The following is a 15,114-nucleotide window of genomic DNA, read 5'->3' as shown; positions in this document are numbered from 1 at the left end:
CAACTTGAGGGCCCCTTTCGGCCTGCTGCTGGAGCCGGAAAAAAGGGCGTCGACAACAAGGTTGGGCGACAGGGAAGAGACAGAGCATGCTAATGAGTGTCAATCGTGTCTTACACCTCTCGAGAGCTCGAGGGGTTTGGTCCCTTCGAAGTCGTCTATGTGCTCTGTTCCCTCCCTCTTGTTCTTCTCCCTCGCAACGCAAGCCGGCACCGAGAGTGTGACAATGGAGGAAGTAAACAAAGTGGTGTGTTTCGCGCTTATCACGCACCGGTCGACCGGCGCTGGTGACAACATCTTGTCATGTTATGTTTTCTCTCCATCTCCATGTGTTTTTCCCTTTCCCTGCGTTTTTTTTTTGTTTTGTTTCATTGCTGAAGGCCTTGGAATATGCTGGTTTGTGCGTTCGATATGGACCTCTCCTGAATTGTACAGACACGCTGCGAGGTAAACCCCACATGGTGCTCTTCATAATTTCAGTTCCAGCAGAAGCGCATACTCGCTCCATCGAGGTGTGTACCACAGACCAGCTGTGTATGTGAGCGTCAGCCTGGTCCCCAATGGAAGTATTGTCCGCGTTCGGGGGAGACGAAGCGAGGGCCATTTGAGCATAAACGGCCTTTGTGTGCGAGCTTGTAGCGTGCAGCTGTCGTTTGATGTTGATGGTTAATGATTGCATTAATTTGGTTGTCAAACGAGTTTCTTATCCAAGCTTCAGGCAACTGGCGGGCACTATGAATGTTGCTTTGTTAAGATGCTTTGAACATTAATGAGGATGCTCTTCTGAATGGCGAAATGTTGCGTTTTATCACTCCTTCCAGTTGTCTACAATGCTCTTCTATATTCTGTCACAATCAGCAAATATGAATACTATTCCACTTCGGCTGATTTGATCGACATTAATATTAATTTGTCGAACACGGATTACGTCAATTAATTAATTTAAATGAATGAATTTGCATACGAAGTTCCAGGATCGTTCTGCATACAATTAATTAGCTCCAGCTTCCTCTAATCTTCACTCTCTGTTTGCCGTGCTAAACACAGCAATAGCGCAGCGAGCAGAGCAGAGACCGATCGAAGAAACCGACCAACTGCTGCTGTTCTCCATCTACATTGGCATGATGCGTGCGCTCGTTGTTGAATTGAGATGTTGATTGAGATAACGATTTATCATTTATAAGACGTCACATTGCTAATCTACATGTCTTTTCTTCCCCCTTCTTCCATTCTGTTACGTCAATCTCCGTTCTGCGTGCATCGTCGTGAATCAAACAACGTGTGGACCATCGGATGACTTCTTGCCCGTCTTGCCCGTCCACGATCGACCATCCATCAGATGAACGAGATGCCATACAGAAGAAAACTTTCACAAAATGGGTCAACAAACATCTGAAAAAGGTAAGACACGACGCCGCTATTGCCAAAATGGTTTTTGCTAGATTCCGTTCCGTTCCGTGCCGTGCGCGCGCGCGCGCGGCCTCACGAAGAAGATGATGCGATGATGATGCGCACTTTCACCGGACAGCGATTCGGCGATCTGCCGATTTCTTACCACGACCCTCACCACGAGAACGTCACCGTTTTTTTTTATTAGTTCTCTTCGTTGTTTTTCTCTGTTTTAATCGCCGAGTAATGGACGGATTTGCCATGTTGTTGTTGTGGAATGATGTTCGTATGACCTTCATAACCTGGATTGCTTTAGTTCCTACTCACACAATATGAATCCAGGAGTTCTTGGCTAGAAGCTTCTATCAAATTTTCCCGAATTTCTCCAAATGATACTCGAAGCATAAGTTCAAATTCCGTAGAGTTTCTTTGTATCAGTATCCCTGATCAAGTATTCATATTCAGTGCTATCGCTTTGATCATAAAATGGGAAAAATTCCAATCTTTAGACTGACCATTGATAGAAGACTTCAACTCCGTTCTCGGAGTACAACGAATTTTCGCATCCTTAAACGCACACGATTCGATTATCAAGGCTCTTCGAAGAAGTCTTTGATTCGAACCTCCAGTGCCAGTATGCCAGCGACCAGAGCTAGGAACAGTTAGATCACCGCCAGAAAGTGGAGAATGATTAATTGAAGCCATGCCGGGCTCCTCCGGGTGGCCAGTCGAGGAGGGAAGCTATTTAGGTCATCGGACGGACGATTCTCCCCGCGGTCCACCACAAATCTCGGCGCGCAGCATGAGGAAGTCGTGGGGCGTTCGAATTGGACATACAGTTCCCTTAGCTCTATGAGCGTCAATTGAGATTTATTCCAATCCGCTTAACCAATTCTGGGAGTGCTGCTATTTGGCGGGCGCTATGTGTCATCTTATTGTGACGATTGTCCAAGAACCCGTTGTGCTGGTTATGGGGACTGTGGACGTATTCTCCATTTTTTCGTGGAGAATATATTGTGGGTACTGTGTAAAAATGGTGTCGCTTTAACATAAGACAACAATACTATCCGATGCCGATCCAGTTGCTCCCGATGTCGGAATCCCGGGCGTGAAAGTCCTGGATACGTGCGGCATACGAGAAGATCTTGAAGATCTGGTCCGGTACACACCATCGGATTCATTACGAAACGGAAAAGGGTTCCCAATTAGAAAGGCCGTTCCTCTACACGATCGATTTAGATGGCCGCCTCGTAGGCGGTCCGCTGGTCAGCCCCCACTGGTCAGAGAGACACTTTTCCTGCAGATTTCTCCTACGCACCGGATTGTCCGGATGCTGGTATCTGCGCACTGGACTGTGCTGTGTGCGGCTTCATTTGATCTACTTCACGACGCTGCTGCTACGACCATCGCTAGTGTTGTGTGCGCGCGCGTGTGGTATACGCAATGCTACGCCCTAGATGCTCCAGAGTAGTAGCCCCGAGTGATGCCGATAAGCGATTGAAGGTACCGCCGCCCTTGCTTGCTGCCTGTTGCTTGTGGCGCTAGCGATCGCTGATCAAGCGAGGAGCGGCGCAGCACCAGCAGTTGTAGCCTCGTGCCTGGAGGCTATAAATCTTTTGCAAAACTTGCCGCTTATCGGAATCCACACCACACGGTGCTTGTCCACGGTACGGAACACACTGGTTAACGGGTTGGCCACCGTGTGTGACTACCAATCACACAAGAGTGGTAAGCTACTTTCCTACACCTTGTAGCGTACGGAGGACAGGCGCTGAGTAGGGCAGCAACATTCGATTTGATCGAGCGAAAAGCTCGAGTTTCAGTCGCCATGTGGCGCCGGGTGTGCGCTGATATGTTGGATGATTTGTGGTAAAGCAATGCCTTTAGCTACTCAGTATCTCAGTATGGCGAATGACATCACTATAGTGCTCTCATAGAGACTAGAGTTGTTTTTCACTGTTTGTGGCGAGGTTATTTTGATGTATGGTGAAGTAAATGAGTGTCTCCAAAAATAATTGGATTGTATTTACAATAGCAAATCAGTCTTTAGATAGTCTCAAATCAAGCAAAATGATTTTGATTGAAATTATTCAACCTTTCAAATCTCTCTTGAAACCTGGAACCCTTGCAAAGTGATCCCCATCACATTTGAAGATCCCAAGATCTTCATCATCACCATCATCCACAAGCGGATCTCATAAAACCTCATCACTTCATGCAAATTTTGCTCGTGCCCCCAGTGTTCCCATCACGGCCAAGCTCTCGCGCGCGCGCGCACCTACCTATCATCTACCTTGAATTGTTTAACAACGTTTCCAGTAAAAAGCTTAGAAAATTCATTGCCACCAACCGACCGACCGTGGGCCACGCAATGGCGCAAAGATAAAATGGCGCCATTAGCCACGATTAAGCAGCGAGTTGTGCTTACCGGCTGCGCTACTACCGTTTCCTCCCCAAAAAGCAGTCACGCCACACTCAAAGTCAAATTATCAATTTGTATGCTAATCAAAAAAAAAAAAAAAACCGCGACCCAGCACTCAGTGGGTGGTGGGTGGTAGGGTGGGATTTGTGTTTTTTTCTTCTTCTTTCTCGTTCCGGGATTTTCGGTGCGTCCGACGTTGGTCTCGACGTGCGATCGAGTTGCTTGGGTGACCTTGTGGAGCGCAAAGTCTCTACCGTTGGGGTGTGTCTGTGTGCGGTCGAAGGAGAAGCGCCGGAGTTTAATGAGGATTTTTTTTTTTAAGTCGATAAATAGAACAAACAGAAACGCATTTCCTTCATCCACAATTGGGGGTGATGGGAGAATTCGTTGATTCATTAGTGCCAATTGCGTGCACTGGAGTCACCAGCTGGCCTGGAGAAGAATCATCACAGAGACAGATGCGTGCGCGCCCTGGTGAGGTAATGGCCAGAAGCAGGAGGGAGTTCAATAGAATCGTTAATGTTGCATTTGCGTGTCGCGGGAGGATGCGCCAGCCAGCCAGCCAGCCAGCCAAACGCACCGGACTGGGTCACCACCATGGTCAGACCACCGCGTCCGACGATCACGACGGCGCCTTCATTGCAGCGGCGGAAGCACCCGAGAGGTCTGTTGACATGGCATACATTCTTCTGCGAGAGGTACGCGGTGGAGGCTGGCATATTTGCACTGGACTGGGGACTGGGACTGGGACTGGTAGCTCATCCGCGCCCCATTCCTGCGTACGGCTGTGCATTCGATGATTTCGCGCACCATCGAACAGCTCAGCGGGCCACCACCCTCTCTTTGCACCGACCAGAAGCATTAATGAATGCAGTTTGTTATGTGTGCACTGCGCTGGCGAATGGCCGGGGGGAGGGGGGGGGGGGGGGGCGAAGGAGACGCATCTTAGAATAGCGCCGGCGTCGTTCGGACAACACTTGGTGGCATTCATCTCGGCGGGGAGAGTGCGCGCACGAATGCGGATAATGAGGTGACCATGGCTGTCTCTATTGCGCCTCTCGAATTGTGCGAGCGATCTCTGTGGCCAATCTGGAAGGACTGGTGCGGGGTCGGTACGATAATGACACGTTTGCTGTGCTTTAATGCTCGTTGCTTTGATGAGGTGATTGTTGTGATTTCATTTACGCCCGTGCGTCGTCGTGTGTTCATTATGAGGCGGAGAAAAGGCTCTTGATCTTGATCGAATGTGGTTGGAACTCATCGCAAAGGGAACAAACTGTTTATCTCTTTTTTTCTAGTATTTTTCTGCTTTTTCTGCTTCAGGAGAAGAGCATTTGAAGGTATAAGCGGGCAAAGTTTTGGGATAAATGGTTAATTCACCATCAATTGAGCAATTATGTTTTGATTTTGAAGAACATAAAGTGCATTATGCCCAAATCATTATTCCAATACCCTTGTGGCCTCCACATTACATCATTCCTGACGTTCAGCAGTCATTGTAATCGATCAATTCGAAGGTATGTCCTTATCCCACGTTCACGCTTGAAGCTTGGTTTTGCGTTTGAAAGAATCTCTTCAATTGCTTGTGAAAGTGAAAATCTGTGTTTGTGAAAGTGTAGTCTGTATTTCTGCAGAAGATGAGGGGAAATTCCATATATTTGGACAGAATTCTGCTAGTGTGAATGTAATATTACAATAGCAGTCGAATTGCAATGTGTTGCTGAATAGACTCGTCTGTTATCGGAAAGGATGTGCTCAGTTATGCAATGTTACACTTGCTACGTAATTGAAATTCTAAATGAATGCCAAAGTGCAATCCCCTCAAATTACCAGGATGTCTGGACTCCTGGATAGGAACAATTGACTCATTTTATTTAACATTGATCATATTTCCCGATGATGTTTACTGTTTATTGCAATAGTGACACTTTAATTCGCTTAAAAAAAAAGAAACCTCGAGAAAACATCATGCTTTTGTATTCGATCCAGCGCCAGCCAGTGAAATCTCCCTTTCGCGATCCGGTCTCAGGTCCGGTGCGATGACTCATCGCATTCCCTTCGTTTCACTTTTGATTTGATTTCGCCTTCGCGCAAAAGAAAGAAAAATAAATCACTGCTCCATCGAAACGGGTCCGTCCGTCTGGCTGGACCGTGCGTGTCCACGCATCTCTGTGGCGAGATGCCCATAATGGCCTTGAAAGGAGAGGACAGCACAACAGAAGCTGTCCTTCGGTATCCTCCGCTGGCGCTGATCCGGTTGTGCGCGAGCGCGCGCGCTGTGCTGTTGATCGCTGGTCTGGACATTTTTTTTTCTTTAAGGATTTTACTCACTTCTCTCACATTCGACGTCGACGACATTTGCATACAATGGTGGGCCGATGTCCGAAAGTGTCCACCCCCCCTTCTTGGCTGCCCATGTAAGGCACACACCGCAGCAGACCCGTGAGCACACACAACAGGCACGAACACTGGCGGACGGCGAGATGTCTCCGATCGATAATGTCTCCTGCCGTGTAGGAGCGTGCGCGCGATCCTCGGTAATGGCCATGCGTGGAGAACCGTGCGAGCGGGCAATTATTTATTGTTTCCCCTCCAGGGGGAGCCCACGTCCCTCGTCCTCCCCCCGGTATAATCCAGTTTTCATGTTTTGTATCCTTCACCGAGAAACGCCGTGGAACGCCGTACACGATGGGAGCGTAGTATGGGAGCGGATTGAACCAACGACCGGCAACCATTTTTTTCCCACCATTTTCCTTCGAATGCGGCGTTCAATCCGGCGTGATCTATGGCGCGACGGGGCCCCGGAAGAGGGCCCACGAACAGCCACGAACAGCCGTTGGGCACTTCGCGCATGAACTTCGCTAGTTTCACTTTTCTCCCAACGAAATTGCTCTTCCCCCGGGTGCAGAAGTAGAGTAGGAGGGGCCGCAAGGGAGTGTTTGCCATTCCGCCACCTTCTCCTAGCGGCCCCAGTTGAACGGCACTGGACACTGGGATAATCATGGCCCAGCGAGCCCGGGATACCACACGTCAGCAGCCAGCCAACACAGCCTCCGAAAGGTGGGAACCTCTCCTTCCGCAGGGTGGCACTATCTGATGGCATCTCCTGACCGGCACTGGCTGGCCGAGGGGCTGGCCAGGGTGCAATTATCGTGGAGAAACTATCGCATCGTCGTGGTCGTGGAATTTCAGAACCAGGGGGGGGGGGGGAAGCATGTGTCTCCCAGTGATTTGCAAACCGTCCTTCGTGGCTGGAACAGTAGTGGCCGGTGGGTGGGCGAGGGCGAAGTGTCAAAACAGCGACCAGCAGCAGCACCACCAGCGTTGCTCTATGCAGCTATGCTATTTGCGCCATACCACTTATTAGCTTTGGCATGATGCCGTGCTTTGTACGGTGTTGTGAATAGAGGAAGGGGAAAGCATCGTTTCGAGGCGATGGTTGGAGGTTTTTTTTTGGGGGAAGGAGGATACTGATCTTCACATGACCGTGGAATGCATGTGACTAGTTACCATCGTGAGTCGGTCGGTCGATCGTGTGCCCTAGGATAGATTGGCTTGGTTCGTGTTCGTATGTAGCGGTATTATTCTCTCTCGTTATGCGTCTTCGTAGGCGGAACAGCAGAAATAATCTGTCATTTTGATCATTACTTATGGTCAGTGTATTTGTGGATCTTATATTCGGGAGTATTCGAATACCAGGCAGGCATTATTGAATTATTATTGTTTGAAACAGACATTCTAACATTATTTTCTTATGGATAGATTCATTCACTGTTACACTAGCTGTTGGAAAGTTCTAAAGTGTCAATTACATTGGGGATACTGATGATGGATTCTGACTGACTTATTGAGAAACAGCTAACATACAGTTACAACTGAGAAAAACTTTGAACTCTGTTGTTTTACAATTATTTTTCAATGTTCATACCGTCACACCATCTCACCATCTTGGTCTACTGAATTTTCTCTGTACATTCGGGAAATCTAACAACATTTTAAGTGTTGGCTTTCATCGGCAGCTTCGTCTTTTTCGTAATTTTGTTTGAGAGGACAACGTTGATTTGCAATGCAAATGATTATTAAATTAGAGATGCGTAAGACAACCAAGGAGACTTGATTATTTGCCTAGGTATTGGTATTGCCTTGGTGATGCCAACTTACCTTCTAAAACATTTAAACGCCTATTAGCACATTTTTAGAGGTCAAAGTTTGAGTGGAATCCTGATGTCGCACTGAGGACTATTTACTCCTAAGTCCGACTTCGCAACCATTTCCTGTTGTTGGTTGTGCATTCCACAGCAAATGCCTTCAAGTTCATCCTTCGAAATCCAATCCTCTCGTTGACACGTTCCCGTTGTGCTGTGCCATGGCGCCACCGCTGCCAATCAATTGCACAAAATGTACACAAACCTGACACTCATCGTACCGACCGACCGACCGACCGACCGACCTTTTGATGCTTGGATCCTCTGCTTGGGGCATTTTTCATCTACAAAAACTTATTACCCTCTCTCGCTGAACGCTCTCCACCGCACAGCTTAGCTACTGTTGTTGTTGTTGTGTAGCTGCGTGGCTAAGGCGTGGCAGTAGTTTCGTCGGCGAGCAGCGTAATTATTGATTGCAAGTTTGAGTTATCGGTCGTAAATAACGTTGTTTTACGACATTCCCCCCCCCGTCCCTCTTTATATGACCTCAGACCGCGCGTGCGGTCGGTGGTGTACTGTCTGTCACCGTGACTGAATGAAAAAGCGCTAGGCACCGAGCGGATCGGATTCATGCTGAGATGCAAGTTTCAGCCCCTTTCGTGTGTACCCGATGTGCCAGCAGGGCACATTCAAATTAACGATCATGTCATTTACCTCCCCTTCCTTTGACTCGCCACCCGGGAGGAGTAGGCGTGCAATGGCTAGAGTGTATGCCACAGCACAAGTTGATGTTGTGTTTCATCTTGTTAAACGATCTGCTTATGACTCCTAGCGGTCCTGGGGCAGTGATGTAAGGCGGAATCCGTCATGTAAAAACGTACGCAGCTCTCAATCACTTGCATGATGGTGGTGATGTTTGTAGAGCCTCACTTTGTTAGTTTTTGTTTCCGTGGCGATCGTGAAGTTTTTCACAACAGATATCTTAGAGCGCTGGTACTGCACTGCGGGCGTTGTAATCACTCCTAGGAGACCAGTTGGTCTCGGCACGGAAGGCACGTGCCTTCGCTGCGCACGTATCGTTTGTGTTTTCTTTTTTTTCATCCACCCCTCTGGCAAACTTGGTGCCAATTAGTGCGGTCTCGTGAGCCGCGTTTGTTTTTGGGACGGTTATGTATGTGAGCTTTATTATTGTTGTTTGTTCGAAGCGAACACGCTGCTCTCTCTCTCTCTCGCACATTCCTGCGAGCGCAGTGTACGCATTTGCGATCAGATGCGCATTGCGGTTCAGTATCGTATGGAACTGCAAGGTAAGGGTAAAACGAGATCGAACCAGCTATGTATGGCATGGTGGCATGGTCGTGTTTAGGATAAGGCAGTCTCTAGGATCTGAGGAGGGCACCCCATCGCGGGGGCTAATACAGCTATACCCATTTCTGTTGAGGGTATAGGCTTTGACTTGACGGCTTTTTGCTCTACTTCAGGAGGAGCCGTTCATAAGCGAGAATTGAGATGGTATCACCTGGCTCCGTGAAACACGTTTCTCGTGCTATTCGTTAGCCTCAGGTTGCATCGTCCGCTGTGATTATGATTCTCTGATGAGGAACTGTGTAAAGGAAGAACTTTGGAAAAATTTCGTTGGTTTTTAGAGTCTAATATTTTGAGCTGTAATGAAAAGGTTGTTGAAGTGTTTAGACGCAGCAGTGTCTGACGTAGAAGTTGTTGAAGCAACCTTTTTTATGTAGTAGAAGTTATAGAGACAGATTAGGTAATATACCACATTGCTCCAAGAATAATCAGCTTTCTGAGTATGAAATGATACTGTGTTTCTTTAGATGCCTTATATCCTGTAACACAGCTACTTTAGATGCCTTATATTCTGTAGAACATCGCATGTTAACACGAATAACATGAGCGCAGTACATGTCTAATCCTCTTAATAAATCTATTATAGTTATGCCACTTGAAGTTGGTACAAGCGCATGTAGACTGCGCTGACCTGACCATCTGTTGCTCTGTCGAACGTTCGAGTTGCTACCACACTACCAACCAACCCATTGAGTGCCTGACTGTTTTACAATTTAAATACAAATAGGTCACAGCCAACCAAACAGAGAGATGGGCTATCAATTTGTTCGACACGATCCCTTAAATGGGGCGATGCAATTCAATGCGGCGCGCGCCCGCGCTCTTTCTACTATCTGAGTTCTCCTGTGCGCCTCGGAGCTGTTCTCCCGTAATGGCAACCCAATTAGTTACGGGGATAAATCTCATAAGCTTCGCGCAACGTAGACTAAAACCCGTAGCCCTTCTTCACACACTCTGGGTCCGTTTTCAGCTCCTTCGCTTCTAGCTAGGTTTAATGTTACTCCGCAAAGGCGCACCTACCAGAACGGCGTATGCGAATTTAATTGAATCAGCACTTATACAGAAGGGCGCGTATGAACACGTGTTCATAACGATCGCTACACAGGGCACCTTCTTCTGCCACCGAACGCACGGTCCTCGAGTATGAGAAGTAAAACAAAAAAAAAACACCAGACTTCCAGATGCTGCTTACCTTCATGTGTTCTTGATTATGGTAGGATTGGTGGTGCTGGTGAACTTAAGGTGCGAAGCATCGATCGACGTAGTGGCTCATCTTGCCTGCTCCATCCAGTTGCTACTCCGAAGCGTGTGTGCTGTCAGTCATCGGCTGAGATTGAGGTTGCCACCGGTTAGTTGGCGCCCGGTAACTGATATACACGTCGAGCGACGAACCTCGTCGTCGTCAATCTGTCGCCATCGAACGCATTGGCGAAACCACACAGCTCTCGCGTTGATGGCCCCTGGTTGTGGCCCTCCGACGAACAACAAATGATAAACATGTTCTCTTTGCCTAGATGTTTGCTTATTGCAGGCGGAGAAATGAGCGAGAGCAAAACACACGAAATGGATCATAAAGCTCCATTAAAGACGGTTGCGTTTGCGTTGATTGTTGTTGCCCGTTCGGTCTGATTTAAAATCATTACTGCGGGACATTTCAATAAGCCGCTGCTGGTGCATCGTTGCCTGGGGAAGGTTGATTGGATGAGTTATGGCAGCGAGAGAGCAGCGAGGACCAGAGGACCATTAAACAATGTCGCATTTGCATGGGAAAAAAGCGAGTAAGAGTTGAATGGGTTTCTTTTTCGCGAGCAAACTTCAGGCGCAACAATTAATATCCATTGGCTGCTGCTGCTGCTGTCCCGTTGGGCAGTCTCCCGGGCCATTGTTGAAGACAGGCCATTAATAAAGCTTGCACTCCTCGCTGGCTTGGATGATTGAAGACGCATCTTCCAAAGTGTCATGAGCATCGTTAACGTTCTGGCAGACATGTGTGTGCAACAACATTGCCGCTTGCATGCATGTGCAGCCAGTAGCACAGCACTCAGGGAGCAACATCTTGTTTGGGCTGCTTTGTTAACAGAACTTGCTGTCTCCGTTCTGGGTGGGTGACAATGACGTGGATATGGCAATAATCGTGATCAATTAGAGCGGCGGCCGATGCCACTCCCCCCGCGAGCAGAGGGTGCAGTTATTGGGAATTCGTTTGCCAGCTCGAATAAAAATGGTTGATCGATCGATCGGTTTATGGTGCGCTCTGGAGTGCGTGCAGTTGGTGGCCTTGCTGCCTGGATGTGGTGTTCCATTAGCAACCGGAGCCGAAGAGTGATGTTACGGTGTTAATCAATTTACGCTTAGATTGGTAGTGTTGATCCACTCCGTTTCTGTGTCATTTCGATAATTGTCGTCGGTTTGACAGCGGCCCGAGATGGAGTTTGAGTGAGTTAACGCGTTGGAATGTTTTGGACGCAATGTACCGGCTCTTGGTGACCCCTTTTAATCGACAAATTGGTTGTTTTTTGTCCTGTTTTTTTAAACATATTATGTGCAAGCTGATTAGATGTTCAGCTGTTCGTTATTTGCTTTGTTTTCCGTCAGTTAAATGATAATTTAAATTCTATTTCATTTTGTTTTGTTTTTCTTTTTTAAATTCTGAGCCGTAAGTCTAGAACACAAAATATGCCCACTGACTCGTCTTTGCTTGTTGGTCAACAATTTCAGACATCATTTATGACGTTATGTTTATCACTTATTCCCCTTATTCCTGTTCCTTTTAATTAAAACCCTTCCCGAGTGAATGGCAAGGAATGGAACGATGCCGACTGCCGATCACACATGTTTTTGAACGATCATCGCGAGCATCGCGCAGCATCGCTTCGCATTAGTCTTTCCTCGAGTTCATTCCAATCGCTAATGGCAAACGAAGAAGAAGACACACCACCGACATACAAGACGAACGGATGCCTTTTTGGACGAACAATCCGGAAAGCCATAAAGACGAGAAACACACAATTCGTCACACGGAATTGCGCGCATCATGCCCTTCGGTTTGCTCTCCTCATCGGCCAGAGTCTCTCGGGTTCGTTTTCCTTGCGATCTCACATTTCCTGCATCAACCATATGTCTGCAGCAGCAGCATCTTCAAAATGGTCGAGTGTAATAGTTTTCCCCCCAAAGCGACTTTGTTTTCCTTCGTCTCGCGACTGCTGCGTAAAGATCAGATTTGGATTTTGCTTTTTCGCGAGGCAGCAGAATTTTGCAATCTATCCTTACTCCCTCTTTTCGATGTCTGTCGCTGTCGCGGTACGTTGACCTGGCGACGAAACGTAGACCATATGCTGTGGACAGCATCAGCGTGGTTTTATGTGGACGCTTGAGCTCAGTGCTGGGCGTGGAAAAGGGCCAGCGGTGCGTGCGAGCGTTTGCAGAAGTCTGTCTGTTGCCGATGCACTCGCCGAAGGCACTGTACCTTCACGCTGTGGTGAGCTTGAACCTTCTCTCTGGTCTGTTTAAGGAAGGGAAATCTATTTTTCGCACCAGGAGAGCGCGCGACCGTCTTGAGGAGGCTGGTGTGCCCGGTCGCCACCGTATTGTTGCCGTTGATGGATGATGATGAGTGAAAGGTTGGTTCGATGCAATGGTATCGTCAGATGAAAATGCCACCGAGGTAAAGTCCCTGGTGCGATGCAACACTTTTGACATTTATGAGCACACTATTTGGAGAATGCAAAATGGTTCGTCACGTCGGTGTGGTGACCGGAGCAGAGAAGAGAAGAAGAGGTCTGCCAATCTGCCTGCCACGCGCAATTGGAGTAGGGAAAAAGGGGGAAGAACTAAATAAATATTTGCTCGGAAATGCGAACCGAAACATCGCGGATCGAATACTGTGACGGTCCGGGGGTTGTGACATTGTAAGCGAGTTCTTTGCGACAGGAGGAGTTCGTCGCAATGTAAGAATAGAGTGTTCTTAGTCAAACATATGATCAGAACCGGATTGTGCTGAGAATATTTCGATCTCTTTTATCTTTATTTCTGCTGGCATATCCGTCTCCTACGTTTAGGTTATTGATCTCACGTAGGAGAGGAATGTTTCATTACTTTTCCCTTACATTATCTTCTTTTTTGAAGTTTGTTCTTTCCAGTTTATACACAAAAAGGAACTTTTATCTTCTTTTGAACTTTTATAACTTTTAAAAATTTTCAATTAATTTTGAGCGCCTACTGCAACTAATAGTTTTGGCTAATCTAACAACAAATTTGTATAAAATATCGTAAACTAAATTTGTTTCAATCAGGATTCTAACCTCGATATATCTGACATAGTGGGAATAGTTTGTTTTATGTCCACTTTAAAACTATGTTCTGTTTAAAACTTTAAACTATGTACTACTCTAGTAATGACTAGTCAGTGGCTCATTAATATTACAAATCAATGGCTGATAGTCAAACCCTACAAAAGGTCAGATGGTGTCTGGAGCGCTGGCTGATTGGTACTCCTATCCAAATATCGCTTTAATGGAAACAGTGCCAGTAAATTGGTTTTCCAACCAAAACAAATCGTCGAGCCCAAAGCGAGTCGCTCGACAATACAGGAAGTGTGAAATCGATGTGCAAATAAACGCACTTTCCTGGAGTTTGCTGGCCAACGACACCGATCGTTTTGGAATGAAAAGAGTAAAATCCCGGAAACATCGGTCCATCCGTCGTCGATTCATCGCAGCTCTGTTGTCGCGTCGCAGCAAACGTTGTAGCTTTAAAATTGACGGAAGAGCAAAGGCTAGAGATTGGATGGACAGCCAGCCAGCCAGCCAGCCAGTATGTTGTTTCTCCTCGTCAACGAAGGGATTGATTAGTCGTCCAACGGCTATAAAACCGAGCCGCAACAACGCAATTGGGTTTTGGCTTTCGGTTGGTCTCTAATGTTCGTTTCCCCCCTCCCCAGATGACTTCCTTCACTCCGGGATTGCGGGGGGACACTAATTGGTGGAGCAGCGAAATTGCCTTCGCCGCAGGCAAATCCCGCCTCTCATGCTGACGGCGGCCGCCAAATTGACCTTTGACAGCGGTGCCTCCACCACCACAGCGTACATCCCGTCACACGGGAGCAAGTGCTTTCGGTGAAAGCTCGACCAATTAATCGATGATTGAAGAAGAGACTTGCAAGATGGTTAGTCGATGGAATGAACACCGTACGATGATTAGCGTCATATCCAATCTTTTCGGATGGTGTGGAAACGTTCGGTGATTTTGGATGATTTTCCACTTCGTGTTTGCGATGTTTGTTGGAAAATGTCTTTTTTGGAAATGAAATTTTTTGATCTATAAAAATACTCTATTTATCTAAACCGTCGACCGCATTGCCATGGTTTACGCATTGATGTCAGCACTGGGACTCGCTGTGAGAAAACCTTATCGCCCTGTTCTAGCGTTCTTCGCAAACAATCTTGATCAGTTATCAGTTCGACACTTTGGTACCTACAAATGTGTAGATGTGGCACTGTTGTATCTGTTTTTTATACTAAGCATAAGAGTCAATTTTGGGAAGTTCGAACACGAAGACGAAAACAAAAATAACAATATACTAGGTCTTGACTCCGCGGTAACAGCAGATATCTTCGTTATCGTTTTTGGGTCTGCGCTTTTGTTGTTCTTGCCTGGTGTAACACTTTACATTAATATTCGTTCTTTTCTCCTTCCCCTTTTCTGCTCCCAATTTGTTCCGCTAAAGCATTGGAAATATTCAAAGGTATGCTAACAAAGTATTCTGGTACTGTCATTTCCGGCCGCAGTAGTGTTTGA

The 15,114-nt window shown here is 47.1% G+C and overlaps 1 protein-coding gene across 14 annotated transcripts in view; it reads left to right on the top strand.

The window, feature by feature from the left end:
* LOC126577668 (dystonin) overlaps positions 1-15,114 on the top strand; it is a 155,398-nt gene that overhangs the window by 67,022 nt on the left and 73,262 nt on the right. For all 14 annotated transcript variants that reach the window (XM_050239475.1, XM_050239477.1, XM_050239472.1 and 11 more), the window contains exon 3: positions 1,337-1,398. In XM_050239475.1, the coding sequence (XP_050095432.1) occupies positions 1,337-1,398 (62 nt within the window). The remainder of the gene's footprint in view (positions 1-1,336; positions 1,399-15,114) is intronic.

Source organism: Anopheles aquasalis, chromosome 3 (genome assembly GCF_943734665.1).
Source record: "Anopheles aquasalis chromosome 3, idAnoAquaMG_Q_19, whole genome shotgun sequence".
Classification (NCBI taxonomy): Eukaryota; Metazoa; Arthropoda; class Insecta; order Diptera; family Culicidae; genus Anopheles; species Anopheles aquasalis.
This window is presented reverse-complemented; position numbering and strand designations above follow the sequence as displayed.